General features: G+C 43.8%; 1 protein-coding gene across 1 annotated transcript; it reads left to right on the top strand.

Annotated features, from left to right (window-relative positions):
* The first annotated feature begins 14,929 nt into the window (after positions 1 to 14,929).
* Positions 14,930 to 15,817, top strand: LOC134934286 (gastrula zinc finger protein XlCGF17.1-like). The gene has a single exon (XM_063929752.1). It carries the CDS (start codon positions 14,930 to 14,932, stop codon positions 15,815 to 15,817), a length of 888 nt encoding a protein of 295 aa, XP_063785822.1.
* The last annotated feature ends 956 nt before the right edge of the window (positions 15,818 to 16,773 follow it).

Genomic DNA, 16,773 nt, shown 5'->3' with positions numbered 1-16,773 from the left:
AAAGGTTAATTCATTTGTACAACTGAATAGGAATATACATTGCAGTGTTTCTAATAGCTCCTTGGTGTTTTTATGTATTTAAAGGAGCAATCAATCAATTAAACTTGTGATAAAGTAATTTTTTTGTGTTTTAAAGTGTAATAAACTGTTCTAAAAACTTATTGCGCTCTCTTATATATGTATATGTGTGTAACCGTTTTATAGTATAACTTCAGATTACTATGTTGGAGCTGCTTTTAGGTTTTTTATATATAGAATTTCTGTGGTGACCAGCTTATAGTTAGGAATCTTTTTGCAAGATATCTATAGTAATTAAATATAATTTATTATTGCGCCTGAAATTATACTCACATACGGACGCATATTTAAATTTCCAATCCTTTTGTTGATTAATTGGTCCGTCTGTGTGTATATATAGTAGAGATGAGCGCCTGAAATTTTTCGGGTTTTGTGTTTTGGTTTTGGGTTCGGTTCCGCGGACGTGTTTTGGGTTCGACCGCGTTTTGGCAAAACCTCACCGAATTTTTTTTGTCGGATTCGGGTGTGTTTTGGATTCGGGTATTTTTTTCAAAAAACACTAAAAAACAGCTTAAATCATAGAATTTGGGGGTCATTTTGATCCCAAAGTATTATTAACCTCAAAAACCATAATTTACACTCATTTTTAGTCTATTCTGAACACCTCACACCTCACAATATTATTTTTAGTCCTAAAATTTGCACCGAGGTCGCTGTGTGAGTAAGATAAGCGACCCTAGTGGCCGACACAAACACCGTGCCCATCTAGGAGTGGCACTGCAGTGTCACGCAGGATGTCCCTTCCAAAAAACCCTCCCCAAACAGCACATGACGCAAAGAAAAAAAGAGGCGCAATGAGGTAGCTGACTGTGTGAGTAAGATAAGCGACCCTAGTGGCCGACACAAACACCGTGCCCATCTAGGAGTGGCACTGCAGTGTCACGCAGGATGTCCCTTCCAAAAAACCCTCCCCAAACAGCACATGACGCAAAGAAAAAAAGAGGCGCAATGAGGTAGCTGACTGTGTGAGTAAGATAAGCGACCCTAGTGGCCGACACAAACACCGGGCCCATCTAGGAGTGGCACTGCAGTGTCACGCAGGATGTCCCTTCCAAAAAACCCTCCCCAAACAGCACATGACGCAAAGAAAAAAAGAGGCGCAATGAGGTAGCTGACTGTGTGAGTAAGATTAGCGACCCTAGTGGCCGACACAAACACCGTGCCCATCTAGGAGTGGCACTGCAGTGTCACGCAGGATGTCCCTTCCAAAAAACCCTCCCCAAACAGCACATGACGCAAAGAAAAAAAGAGGCGCAATGAGGTAGCTGACTGTGTGAGTAAGATAAGCGACCCTAGTGGCCGACACAAACACCGGGCCCATCTAGGAGTGGCACTGCAGTGTCACGCAGGATGTCCCTTCCAAAAAACCCTCCCCAAACAGCACATGACGCAAAGAAAAAAAGAGGCGCAATGAGGTAGCTGACTGTGTGAGTAAGATTAGCGACCCTAGTGGCCGACACAAACACCGTGCCCATCTAGGAGTGGCACTGCAGTGTCACGCAGGATGTCCCTTCCAAAAAACCCTCCCCAAACAGCACATGACGCAAAGAAAAAAAGAGGCGCAATGAGGTAGCTGTGTGAGTAAGATTAGCGACCCTAGTGGCCGACACAAACACCGTGCCCATCTAGGAGTGGCACTGCAGTGTCACGCAGGATGTCCCTTCCAAAAAACCCTCCCCAAACAGCACATGACGCAAAGAAAAAAAGAGGCGCAATGAGGTAGCTGACTGTGTGAGTAAGATAAGCGACCCTAGTGGCCGACACAAACACCGGGCCCATCTAGGAGTGGCACTGCAGTGTCACGCAGGATGTCCCTTCCAAAAAACCCTCCCCAAACAGCACATGACGCAAAGGAAAAAAGAGGCGCAATGAGGTAGCTGACTGTGTGAGTAAGATAAGCGACCCTAGTGGCCGACACAAACACCGGGCCCATCTAGGAGTGGCACTGCAGTGTCACGCAGGATGTCCCTTCAAAAAAACCCTCCCCAAACAGCACATGACGCAAAGAAAAATAAAAGAAAAAAGAGGTGCAAGATGGAATTGTCCTTGGGCCCTCCCACCCACCCTTATGTTGTATAAACAGGACATGCACACTTTAACCAACCCATCATTTCAGTGACAGGGTCTGCCACACGACTGTGACTGAAATGACGGGTTGGTTTGGACCCCCACCAAAAAAGAAGCAATTAATCTCTCCTTGCACAAACTGGCTCTACAGAGGCAAGATGTCCACCTCATCATCATCCTCCGATATATCACCGTGTTGTACATCCCCCTCCTCACAGATTATCAATTCGTCCCCACTGGAATCCACCATCTCAGCTCCCTGTGTACTTTGTGGAGGCAATTGCTGCTGGTCAATGTCTCCGCGGAGGAATTGATTATAATTCATTTTAATGAACATCATCTTCTCCACATTTTCTGGATGTAACCTCGTACGCCGATTGCTGACAAGGTGAGCGGCGGCACTAAACACTCTTTCGGAGTACACACTTGTGGGAGGGCAACTTAGGTAGAATAAAGCCAGTTTGTGCAAGGGCCTCCAAATTGCCTCTTTTTCCTGCCAGTATAAGTACGGACTGTGTGACGTGCCTACTTGGATGCGGTCACTCATATAATCCTCCACCATTCTATCAATGGTGAGAGAATCATATGCAGTGACAGTAGACGACATGTCCGTAATGGTTGTCAGGTCCTTCAGTCCGGACCAGATGTCAGCATCAGCAGTCGCTCCAGACTGCCCTGCATCACCGCCAGCGGGTGGGCTCGGAATTCTGAGCCTTTTCCTCGCACCCCCGGTTGCGGGAGAATGTGAAGGAGGAGATGTTGACAGGTCGCGTTCCGCTTGACTTGACAATTTTCTCACCAGCAGGTCTTTGAAACCCAGCAGACTTGTGTGCGCCAGAAAGAGAGATCCAAGGTAGGTTTTAAATCTAGGATCGAGCACGGTGGCCAAAATGTAGTGCTCTGATTTCAACAGATTGACCACCCGTGAATCCTTGTTAAGCGAATTAAGGGCTCCATCCACAAGTCCCACATGCCTAGCGGAATCGCTCTGTCTTAGCTCCTCCTTCAATGTCTCCAGCTTCTTCTGCAAAAGCCTGATGAGGGGAATGACCTGACTCAGGCTGGCAGTGTCTGAACTGACTTCACGTGTGGCAAGTTCAAAGGGCATCAGAACCTTGCACAACGTTGAAATCATTCTCCACTGCGCTTGAGACAGGTGCATTCCACCTCCTATATCGTGCTCAGTTGTATAGGCTTGAATGGCCTTTTGCTGCTCCTCCAACCTCTGAAGCATATAGAGGGTTGAATTCCACCTCGTTACCACCTCCTGCTTCAGATGATGGCAGGGCAGGTTCAGGCGTTTTTGGTGGTGCTCCAGTCTTCTGTACGTGCTGCCTGTACGCCGAAAGTGTCCCGCAATTTTTCTGGCCACCGCCAGCATCTCTTGCACGCCCCTGTTGTTTTTTAAAAAATTCTGCACCACCAAATTCAAGGTATGTGCAAAACATGGGACGTGCTGGAATTTGCCCAGATTTAATGCACGCACAATATTGCTGGCGTTGTCCGATGCCACAAATCCACAGGAGAGTCCAATTGGGGTAAGCCATTCCGCGATGATCTTCCTCAGTTGCCGTAAGAGGTTTTAAGCTGTGTGCGTATTCTGGAAACCGGTGATACAAAGCGTAGCCTGCCTAGGAAAGAGTTGGCGTTTGCGAGATGCTGCTACTGGTGCCGCCGCTGCTGTTCTTGCGGCGGTAGTCCATACATCTACCCAGTGGGCTGTCACAGTCATATAGTCCTGACCCTGCCCTGCTCCACTTGTCCACATGTCCGTGGTTAAGTGGACATTGGGTACAACTGAATTTTTTAGGACACTGGTGAGTCTTTTTCTGAGGTCCGTGTACATTTTCGGTATCGCCTGCCTAGAGAAGTGGAACCTAGATGGTATTTGGTAACGGGGGCACACTGCCTCAATAAAATGTCTAGTTCCCTGTGAACTAACGGCGGATACCGGACGCACGTCTAACACCAACATAGTTGTCAAGGCCTCAGTTATCCGCTTTGCAGCAGGATGACTGCTGTGATATTTCATCTTCCTCGCAAAGGACTGTTGAACAGTCAATTGCTTACTGGAAGTAGTACAAGCGGGCTTACGACTTCCCCTCTGGGATGACCATCGACTCCCAGCAGCAACAACAGCAGCGCCAGCAGCAGTAGGCGTTACACGCAAGGATGCATCAGAGGAATCCCAGGCAGGAGAGGAATCGTCAGAATTGCCAGTGACATGGCCTGCAGGACTATTGGCATTCCTGGGGAAGGAGGAAATTGACACTGAGGGAGTTGGTGGGGTGGTTTGCGTGAGCTTGGTTACAAGAGGAAGGGATTTACTGGTCAGTGGACTGCTTCCGCTGTCGGCCCAAGTTTTTGAACTTGTCACTGACTTATTATGAATGCGCTGCAGGTGACGTATAAGGGAGGATGTTCCGAGGAGGTTAACATCCTTACCCCTACTTATTACAGCTTGACAAAGGGAACACACGGCTTGACACCTGTTGTCCGCATTTCTGGTGAAATACTTCCACACCAAAGAGCTGATTTTTTTGGTATTTTCACCAGGCATGTCAACGGCCATATTCCTCCCACGGACAACAGGTGTCTCCCCGGGTGCCTGACTTAAACAAACCACCTCACCATCAGAATCCTCCTGGTCAATTTCCTCCCCAGCGCCAGCAACACCCATATCCTCCTCATCCTGGTGTACTTCAACACTGACATCTTCAATCTGACTATCAGGAACTGGACTGCGGGTGCTCCTTCCAGCACTTGCGGGGGGCGTGCAAATGGTGGAAGGCGCATGCTCTTCACGTCCAGTGTTGGGAAGGTCAGGCATCACAACCGACACAATTGGACTCTCCTTGTGGATTTGGGATTTCGAAGAATGCACAGTTCTTTGCTGTGCTGCTTTTGCCAGCTTGAGTCTTTTCATTTTTCTAGCGAGAGGCTGAGTGCTTCCATCCTCATGTGAAGCTGAACCACTAGCCATGAACATAGGCCAGGGCCTCAGCCGTTCCTTGCCACTCCGTGTGGTAAATGGCATATTGGCAAGTTTACGCTTCTCCTCCGACAATTTTATTTTAGGTTTTGGAGTCCTTTTTTTTCTGATATTTGGTGTTTTGGATTTGACATGCTCTGTACTATGACATTGGGCATCGGCCTTGGCAGACGACGTTGCTGGCATTTCATCGTCTCGGCCATGACTAGTGGCAGCAGCTTCAGCACGAGGTGGAAGTGGATCTTGATCTTTCCCTAATTTTGGAACCTCAACATTTTTGTTCTCCATATTTTATAGGCAGAACTAAAAGGCACCTCAGGTAAACAATGGAGATGGATGGATTGGATACTAGTATACAATTATGGACGGACTGCCACGGTTAGGTGGTATAAAAAAACCACGGTTAGGTGGTATATAATACAATTATGGATGGACGGACTGCCTGCCGAGTTCCGACACAGAGGTAGCCACAGCCGTGAACTACCGCACTGTACACTGGTTGATAAAGAGATAGTAGTATACTCGTAACTAGTATGACGACGGTAAAAAGAAAGAAAAAAAAACCACGGTTAGGTGGTATATAATACAATTATGGATGGACGGACTGCCTGCCGAGTGCCGACACAGAGGTAGCCACAGCCGTGAACTACCGCACTGTACACTGGTTGATAAAGAGATAGTAGTATACTCGTAACTAGTATGACGACGGTATAAAGAAAGAAAAAAAAACCACGGTTAGGTGGTATATAATACAATTATGGATGGACGGACTGCCTGCCGAGTTCCGACACAGAGGTAGCCACAGCCGTGAACTACCGCACTGTACACTGGTTGATAAAGAGATAGTAGTATACTCGTAACTAGTATGACGACAGGATAAAGAAAGAAAAAAAAAACCACGGTTAGGTGGTATATAATACAATTATGGATGGACGGACTGCCTGCCGAGTGCCGACACAGAGGTAGCCACAGCCGTGAACTACCGCACTGTACACTGGTTGATAAAGAGATAGTAGTATACTCGTAACTAGTATGATGACGGTATAAAGAAAGAAAAAAAAACCACGGTTAGGTGGTATATAATACAATTATGGATGGACGGACTGCCTGCCGAGTTCCGACACAGAGGTAGCCACAGCCGTGAACTACCGCACTGTACACTGGTTGATAAAGAGATAGTAGTATACTCGTAACTAGTATGACGACGGTATAAAGAAAGAAAAAAAAACCACGGTTAGGTGGTATATAATACAATTATGGATGGACGGACTGCCTGCCGAGTGCCGACACAGAGGTAGCCACAGCCGTGAACTACCGCACTGTACACTGGTTGATAAAGAGATAGTAGTATACTCGTAACTAGTATGACGACGGTATAAAGAAAGAAAAAAAAAACACGGTTAGGTGGTATATACAATTATGGATGGACGGACTGCCTGCCGAGTGCCGACACAGAGGTAGCCACAGCCGTGAACTACCGCACTGTACTGTGTCTGCTGCTAATATAGACTGGTTGATAAAGAGATAGTATACAATACTACTGTACTAATATTATATATACTGGTGGTCAGGTCACTGGTCACTAGTCACACTGGCAGTGGCACTCCTGCAGCAAAAGTGTGCACTGTTTAATTTTAATATAATATTATCATGTACTCCTGGCTCCTGCTATAACAACCTGCAGTGCTCCCCAGTCTCCCCCACAATTATAAGCTTTATATAGTATATACATTGATGTGCAGCACACTGGGCTGAGCAGTGCACACAGACTGAGTCACTGTGTGTATCGTTTTTTTCAGGCAGAGAACGGATATATTAAATAAAACAAACAACTGCACTGTCTCTAAACTCTGTCTGCACTCTCTTCTACAGTACAGTATCACAGCAATCTCTCTCTCTCTCTCTCAACCCTAATCTAAATGGAGAGGACGCCAGCCACGTCCTCTCCCTATCAATCTCAATGCACGTGTGAAAATGGCGGCGACGCGCGGCTCCTTATATAGAATCCGAGTCTCGCGAGAATCCGACAGCGTCATGATGACGTTCGGGCGCGCTCGGGTTAACTGAGCAAGGCGGGAGGATCCGAGTCTGCTCGGACCCGTGAAAAAAAACATGAAGTTCTGGCGGGTTCGGATTCAAAGAAACCGAACCCGCTCATCTCTAATATATAGTGCCTGTAAAAAGGGAAATCTATATTACTGTCAGAGTCTTCCTGACCTAGAGCTAAACTAAGGAAAGCACAAGGGGTGGTCACAGACAGAGCAGAGGCTACTGTGTTCCATGCCCCCTTTTCTCCACATTACACAGGACATTGTGCTTGTGCCCCTGTCACCCACTCTCTCTCTGCATCACTCACTGACCCCCCTTATAATGCCCCAGCCAACCACCTTACTTTAAACCTAAAAAGACAAATGGTTAATTGGCCAGAATGTAAAATGTTAATCTGTAAAAGAGAATGGATCTTCAAAGGATACATCCCAGCTTGTTGGTCTCATTGACATTGCCACTGTCCGGAGATAGTGGATCCATCTGTAATAATTGTGTACTCCGATCACCTCCCCTGATGTTAATAGGGATATGGTTTATAATCTTATGCCTCATTGTGGCTAAGGGGTGTTTAAAGTCCCTAAAGTGGTGAGCCACCGGTTGGTCTTGACATTTTCTTTCCTATGCTGCTTTAATTTTCTGCTGATGCAGAGCCTTTCTCTCACAGAATTGCCTGATAGTCTTTCCAACATATAAAAGTCCACGTGGGCAACTTATGTAGTAGATAACAAAATGGTGTATGGCCTACATCACAATACATTCCCAGAAAGACTAAAAAATCTCAATATGCATAGTTTGGAGCAGAGAAGGGAAAGGGGGACATGATCTAAACGTGCAAATATATCAAGTGTTTTAAAAAAAGTCCAGGAGGGAAACATTCTCCAAATGAAGAGAAGCAATAGGACACAAGGACATGCACTGATACTGGATGAGGGGGAGGTTCAGGGGAAATTTGAGGAAAAATTACTTCACAGAAATTGTAGTGGACAAGTGGAATAGTCCCATCAGAAGTGGTAGAGGTTAAGACAGTAGAGCAATTTAAACATGCCTGGGATAGACATAAGGATATCCTGACAAAGAAAAATGGATCAAATAAGGTTTGAGATAAAAATATGGTAAAAAAGGGGCAGACTAGATTGGCCAAGTGGTTATCTGCCGTCAAATTCCATGTTTCTATGTTTCAATGACCCGAGACAAGATATCACGTGTTAAATCTTACTTGAATACCCGAATGCAGGTGCGAGAATGTGGGCCCACATTCCATGTATCGGTAAGTAGTACAATCGAGACACTTGTAACTTCCCGGTTGAGGAAAGTGTTTTACCCAAGCCCGAGATGTTAATATGGACCAGGATGTCACATAGATTTTTAGTCCTCCTGTAGCTAGGCATCAGTTTTGAATCATTTACTGCGTCAACTCCAGGGCAACCTGCAATAATAGGCCACAGTTCTTTACCAGTCCGCATGTTGGTATGACAGTATGGATGACATTTTTGTACAAATTGCATCCCTTGAGGACACCAAGTGCATGTTTAGAATGTAAGCTCTCACGAGTAGGGCCTTTTTCCCTCATGTGCTTAACCTTTTCTTACATTAAAAATCCTCAACTGCCCAAATACTGCAGTGTTTTGTCAACCTTAAAACTTATCTCTATGTCCTTTACTGGTGTAGTTATGCTTAGTTACCCTGTACTTGTCCTATATTGTCTTCAACTGTAAGTCACTGTTTTCTTGTTTTGATTATGTGCATATGTACTCTGCAATTGAGCACTGCGGAACCCTTGTGGCACCATATAAATACAGGATAATAATAATAATAATAATAATAATAATACATTCTCGGAATAGACAGAACTTGTTGCTTGACAGTTCTCAGGTGCATTGCATCGTAACCCCTGCTTATAAAGTGCATTGACTTCTCATCAATTCTAGCCTCTGCCTTAGCAGTGTTGTCAGAAATTCTTACTGCTCGGAAAAATTGTGAACAGGGGAGACAATTCCTAATGGAACTTGGATGTTTACTGTCCAATTTCAAAATGTTATTTTATTCCTGTTGGTTGGTTTCTTGTATAAGTCCATATATAAGTGAGCATTTTCCTGGGAGAGCTCGACATCCAGATAGTGTACTTTATTTTCACTGATTTCAAAATGAGTGGGGGTACTGCAAATGGAGGGGCACAGGGGGAGTACCATGAGTTGGGGAGGGTAGTTCCACAAGTGGGGGAGGGGAGTGCCGTGGGTAGAAAGGGGGGTGCCACAGGGGGGGGGGGCGAGCAGATGGGGGTTTGGAGGTGTTTGTGAAAAGGGGTCAGTGGTGTAGCAGAAAGTGGGAGGGCAGAGAGAGCAGGAGAGCAGGGGAAAGCAGTGGGGCCAAAGGGATAGATATCACTCACCGTCACTGTGTGTGTGTGCTGTGTGGCTGCCAAGAACTGGTGACTGGAGGAGCTGTGTCACATGAGATGACAGCTTATCCTCACAATGCCGGAGCTCCCCAAGCTGTGGCCTCTTATAGGTGCTGGCAGCTGTCAGATATAATGTGAGTGGTGCTGATGCAGTACTGGATGCAGAGCTACATGTGGCCCCACACTGCTGTCGGCCTCCCAGGAACCTTCCCAGCAGCTTTCAAGCCAATCCGTCCCTGCAGCTTTATATGCGTCTCACACTATTTTAGATTTATCTATATCTTTGCACATTCTCCCCATCCTTGTGTGGATTTCCTCGGACTGCGCTTGTTTCTTTCCATACTCCAAAAATATACTGATAGGATAATTGGCTTCTTGCACAAAAAATTAACCATAGGGTGTGTGCTTGTATCTGTACCTGGGCAACTTAAGGTGTGTACACACAGTGAGATCCTTGCTATGTCTGATTTTGACTATGCGATTTCCCTTGAACTCCCCCAGAGCCCAGATAACACAGATTGTACAGATTTTTACTATCTGTGCTTGAGATTTTGTCTATGTGTGATTTTGTCTAAGTGCTAATTTTGACTATACTTTGTACTAGATAGTACACTAGATGGCCCAAGTGTTTTTTTATCTGGCATTAAAATCTATGTTTCTATGCTTTAGTAAGTGACCTTCGGAATATTTACGTCTCACTCGCTGTTCTACCTGCTCTTTGTATTTAAATGAGTGATACAAATTTGGTAATTTTTAGACATGTAAATTTGAGACATCTAAATGTCAGTAAATATTAATACGTGGTTCTTGGCAGTACCCTAGGAACACGCGTAGCAGACACAGTAAAAAGTGACAGGACCATTTTTGTAGTTTATTAAATTCTACACACTGCAGTCCAATGCAATTCAAATTTAAATGTGATTGTCCATTTGGACATTATCATTCACGCAATGCAAGCCACACATTATATCAATATTCCAACCCCCTTTTCATCCCGTTAGGGGAGGTTTATTAAAATTCTAATTATGTAGCTTCCAGTGGCGTACGGTGAGGTCAGTGGCTGGTAATGCACTACAGCCATAATGTCCACCAAATCTGCCAATGACCCCTACTACTAACGAGCCAATGCCCGCTACTGCCCCTGAGTCGATACCCGCTGCCACCGCCACCGGCTTACAAACTCGCCCAACATAAACTGACCAAGCCCTACGCCAATAATTTGTATCTCACTCCGATGCCGCCAATGCCCGCTGCCTGCCTGCTCATTATACATTTTATATATTGTAATTTTTTTAGAAAATTTTAGAGTGTTTGGGACAGGAAGGGAGTGAGAGGAAGACATGAATGCAATTCTGTTGTCCAGGGCTTCCATTAACTTAATGGAGAAGGGTCTGAATGGGTTAAAAAATAAAAATGCGTGAGGTGCCCCCTCCTTAGTATAACCAGCCTCGGGCTCTTTGAGTCGGTCTTGGTTTTTTAAATACTGGGGAAAAATTGTACAGGGGTTCTTCATATTTAGACAATCAAAACCGGGCTCTTAGTCTGGTCCTGGTTCCAAAAAAATGTGGGACAAAAGATGTAGGGGTCCCCCGTATTTTTAAAACCAGCACCGGGATCCACTTGCCAGGGACATAATGCCACAGCCGGGGGACACATTTACGTAGGCCGTGGCATTACCCCAACTAGTCACCCCTGACCGGGGTTCCCTGGAGGAGTGGGGACCCCATAAATCAAAGGGTCCCCCCCCTCCAGGCACCCAAGGGCCATTGGTGAAGCCCGAGGCTGTCCCCAGCACCCCTGGGCGGTGGGTGCCAGGCGGATAGTCATGAGTGTTAAAAAAAGAATATTGTTTTTTTTGTTGTGGAACTACAAGGCCCAGCAAGCACCCCCCTCTTGCTGGTACTTGGAGGACCTCAAGTACCAGCATGTGGGCAAATAACGGGCTCACTGGTACCTGTAGTTCTACAACAAAAACAATACCCAAATAAAAACACAACGCACACACTGTGAAAGTAAAATTTTATTATAACACACTTACACACTCACACATACTTACCTACATCCCACGCCGAGAATTACGTCCACTTGTCAAGTAGAATCCAATAGTGGCACCTGTAAAAGTGAATAAAAATAAATAGTTACAGGGGGGGGAACAAAAAGAGAGAGAGAAAGAGAGGGGAACATGCTCACTTGTCACTCCGGCCCATTGCTTAGTAACGGGACGAGACGCCTGGCAACAACAAGCAGTCTGAGTGGAGGCTGTAGAGACGGGATCTGGAGGCGGACGGCTGCAGAGACGGATGGGATGGCCCAGTGTAGAAGTGAGCACTGCGGGGACATTTTAGACAAACCAAATAGAAAACTAATTCACACCTCTCTCCTGCTTCAGCCCCGACACTCCCAACGCCGGTCACAGCCCCCGGGTCCCGCACCTCTTCCGCCTCCAGCATCGCGTGGGTGACTGGACAGCGGATCCAGCACTGGATCCGCTGCCCAATCACAGGTGTCTCACTGACATGGGGGTGGTGTCCCTGTCAGCGAGGCAACTCTTTCAGTGACGCTTTCCCTCTCTTTTTGAATGGGCTTATACAGCCCAGTGCTTGGCCCCGCCCTCCGCTCTGCCCCAGTTCCCATTATCTATAGGAGGCACCACTATCATTGCCTCCCAAATGCATTTGAATGCATCAAATTATTACAATTAAATAAAGAAGATACTTATGACACAGACTATGTGTAATAAGTATCTTCTTTGTATGATTGTAATAATTAATCACAAGGGAGGCACAACCTCCCCTGCCTCCCCTGACTGCACGTCCCTGGTAGTTTCCTATTTCTCACCTGAAGAATACCTATGTTACATTTCAGCTTCCTAACATATCATGAAGGAAGAGAATTAGTGATGAGTGAGTGAGTGAGTGAGTGAGTGAGTGAGTGAGTGAGTGAGTGAGTGAGGGCTTTCGCAATTATATATAGCATTTATATATACATATAGTATTTTTAATTTTTTTCAAAATTTGTGCAAACTTTTTCTTGGTGCTTTATATGTGTCATTTTGATTATATTTACAGTGAATCATTGTGATGTTCCTGCTGCTGATACTGTATGTAGAAAAGATCTGTCTTCCTAAACTCTGCCTGAACAATAGGTGACTCATAAACAATGGACTCTTTAGTGGCATAACAGAGGATGCTGTGATCTAATTAGAATGCAACGTGTTACCCCTGACAGGGTGTAATTAACAATTCCCATTGTAGTAAGGGACTTTAGGAATATTTACACTTCATTTACAAGACAAGGAGCTGGGCACGAGAAGCTGATGTGCTGAATGACTATATACTAATGTTATGACACCCTAATTTACATGTCACCTCTAAGTGTAAGAATTCCTTCTGGCCATCCTGGGAACTACTGGGGAGAGATGGGGGAGGAGTGACTATAAATAGGCTGTATCAGGCCACTGATAGCTGATGGAGGAGCTGCTGGATGAGTTACTGGTTGGAGAGCTGGGCAGATGGTACAGTAAGAGAAAGAAAGGATCTCTAGAGTAAGGTGATTATATTATACATATGAATATATTGATATATACATAAATATTTGTAGATGTTATTTTGTAGATCTTGTCCTGTTGTCAATACTTAAAAAGTTTTATTTAAAAAATTGTTATATAGTTAGTATTACAATATAATAGAATTATATTTCATAGGGCAAACTACTGTGAACTTTATATTCTATATTTGGAATTATCATATAAATATTTTAAAAGAAAAATATGAAGATAACACGCTGTATATGACACAGAATTATCATATAAGTCGTAGTGTAGGTAGATATTCATGAATCACTATGTAACTGAATGTAAGTCCATAATAAATGTGTAAGTATATTTATGGGCACTTACAGTCTGTCACTTATGTGTATGGGCCACATACGTAGCAGCAGGAATAATTTAGTTGTCCCTTAATCGTGACGACCAACTTTTGGTTGAACATTTGCTAAAATTTAGTCCAAAACTGTTTAATACTCAGCAATCTCAAACTTTAAATTGTATATACTGTAGTAAAATTATAGTGTCATGTATATATGATTATCTACATAGTCTCTATTAGGTACTACATAATTATCACTTATTATAATTATGTTTTAAACTCAATGCAAGTTTAAAAAAGCTTTCAGGGACTATCATCATGTCTCTAACAAATGTATCATTTATGGAAAACTGCTCTTTCTGCTGAGACAGCTTTCAGAGGTGAGAGACTTTTCTCCTGCTTCCATGGTTCTTGTCATATTTATACCCACATCAGTGGATCCGGTCACCGTGACTTCATTGCCCCTTCACCCTACCCACACAGCCAACAGCTGTGCCCCTACAACCCTGGGCACACAGCTCTCTCCTTGTTCTCGACTGCTATGTTCTCATTGTGCCTGCACCCCGAGGTGGGCACGCAGCCAATAGCTAGGCACCCCTACTTCCCCTAAAACCTGGACACACAACCCTCTCTCTGCTGCCATATGCTCCCTTTGCCTGCACCCCAAGCTGGACACACAGCCAACAGATGGGCACTTGGGCACACAGCTATCTTCACGCTTGCTGCTGCCATATGCTCCCTGTGCCTGCACCTAAGCTTGACACATAGCCAATAGATGGGCACCCCCACTTCTCCCACAACTCCGGGCGCATAGCTACCTGTGCATCAATGCTCATTCTGAAAATGTTAATTATCACCTGCTTTTGTTGAAAATAAGTGATGAGTAGACTACTTATTACTGTGGGATTATGTGTGTATTAAATAAATATATATATACTCTCTCAGTATATTGGACTCATGTGAACGACTATTTTTTTGTATATCAGTAGTCTGGTATAATATGTGCAATATGGACCTCATTCAGTAAAGAGTGCAGAGTCTGCTCTGATACCACTTCCCCCATAATACTGTTTCATACATCTACACCTGTGTATTATATTAAGTATCAATAGCTGCTACAGGAAAATAGAGTTATACATTCTGCAAAATACACAAATATAAAAACAATGGTAAATGACTGAGTTATATTTGTTAGTGTATATAAAAATATATAAAGTTCATTATATATAGTCACACTGATACTGTAAAAGTAGAATTACCCCAGTAACCTTTATGCTGTTAAATATTTTTTTTTTCTTGCAGGACAACAAATTTACAGGATTTTAACCAAGAAGTTATTGTAGAAAGGGACATTTTTCTCTGATCAAACCAACTACAGGCATCATTTCTCCTTACACCTCTGAGGAATCACACAAGCTGTTCTCATTTTCTGGATAGAAGAAACATTCTACAGCTAATTTGTTTCTCATCTAATACATGATGAGTCTCCCAGGAGAGAAACCACATCTGTGCTCTGAATGTGACAAAAGCTTTACATATAAATCACATCTTCTCAGACATCAGAGGCAACACACAGGAGAGAGACCATTTCCATGTCCTGAGTGCAGCAAATGTTTTACCCAAAACTCATATCTTGTTTTACATCAGAGGAGTCACACAGAAGAGAAACCATTTCAATGCTCTGAATGTAGCAAGTGTTTTACCCACAAGCGAAACCTTGTTATTCATCAGATGACTCACACAGGAGAGAAACCATTTACATGTTCTGAATGCAGCAAGCGTTTTACCCAAAAGCAAGACCTTGTTAGTCATCAGAGGACTCACACAGGAGAGAAACCATTTCAATGCTCTGAATGTAGCAAGTGTTTTACCCACAAGCATGAACTTGTTAGTCATCAAAGGACTCACACAGGAGAGAAACCATTTCAATGCTCTGAATGTAGCAAGTGTTTTACCCACAAGCAAGGCCTTGTTAGTCATCAGATGACTCACACAGGAGAGAAACCATTTCAATGCTCTGAATGCAGCAAGTGTTTTACCCACAAGCGAGACCTTGTTAGTCATCAGAGGACTCACACAGGAGAGAAACCATTTCAATGCTCTGAATGTAGCAAGTGTTTTACCCACAAGCAAGACCTTGTTAGTCATCAATGGACTCACACAGGAGAGAAACCATTTCAATGCTCTGAATGTAGCAAGTGTTTTACCCACAAGCAAGGCCTTGTTAGTCATCAGATGACTCACACAGGAGAGAAACCATTTCAATGCTCTGAATGCAGCAAGTGTTTTACCCACAAGCGAGACCTTGTTAGTCATCAGAGGACTCACACAGGAGAGAAACCATTTCAATGCTCTGAATGTAGCTAGTGTTTTACCCACAAGCAAGACCTTGTTAGTCATCAATGGACTCACACAGGAGAGAAACCATTTCAATGCTCTGAATGTAGCAAGTGTTTTACCAGGAAGCAAAACCTTGTTATTCATCAGATGACCCACACAGGAGAGAAACCATTTACATGTTCTGAATGCAGCAAATGTTTTACCCAAAAGTCACATCTTGTTAGACATCAGAAAATTCACACAAGAGATAAACTATTTCAATGCTCTGAATGTAGCAAGTGTTTTACCCACAAGCGAGACCTTGTTAGTCATCAGAGAACTCCCACAGGAGAGAAAGCATTTACATATTTTGAATGCAGCAAGAATTTTTCCCAGAAGTCACATCTTGTTTTACATCAGAGAGCTCACACAGGAGAGAAATCATTTACTGTAAATGTGCTCAATGCAGCAAGAGTTTTATAGATATGCAATATCTTGTTATACATCAGAGGATTCATACAGGAGAGAAGCCTTTTATTTGCTTTGAATGTAACAAGTGTTTTACTAGAAATATATCACTTATTAATCATGTGAGGAGTCACACTGAGGGCCTGATTGTATCCTGTGTTTCTTAAGTAAGTTAGCTTGTATCAATTCAATATGGTTATAATTGAGGTCATTTTTATTTTGTGAATGTAACTTATGTTTTATAGAAATTAATCTTGTTAAAGAATAGAGAGGAGAAACATCAATAGTTGATCCTCTGCACCAATGTGTGTAAAAAACAATGTGTAGGGTGAAACCCCCCAAAATTGCCTGATTTGATTAGTTATTTGTAAATATATATCTTCACTACCATGGTATAAGAGGCGCTACTACTGACACCTAATACAAAAGTATACAACACACAAGAGAGAGAACAGCAGTTTCTTGGTGTAGGGATCTGGATCAAAACATAACTTTAATTGTATTTTTATAAAAAGTAGATAATTCATATTAAAATA

Source organism: Pseudophryne corroboree, chromosome 6 (genome assembly GCF_028390025.1).
Source record: "Pseudophryne corroboree isolate aPseCor3 chromosome 6, aPseCor3.hap2, whole genome shotgun sequence".
NCBI classification, from domain to species: Eukaryota; Metazoa; Chordata; class Amphibia; order Anura; family Myobatrachidae; genus Pseudophryne; species Pseudophryne corroboree.
The sequence above is the reverse complement of the archived record's forward strand: the minus strand, read 5'-3'. Positions and strand labels throughout refer to the sequence as shown.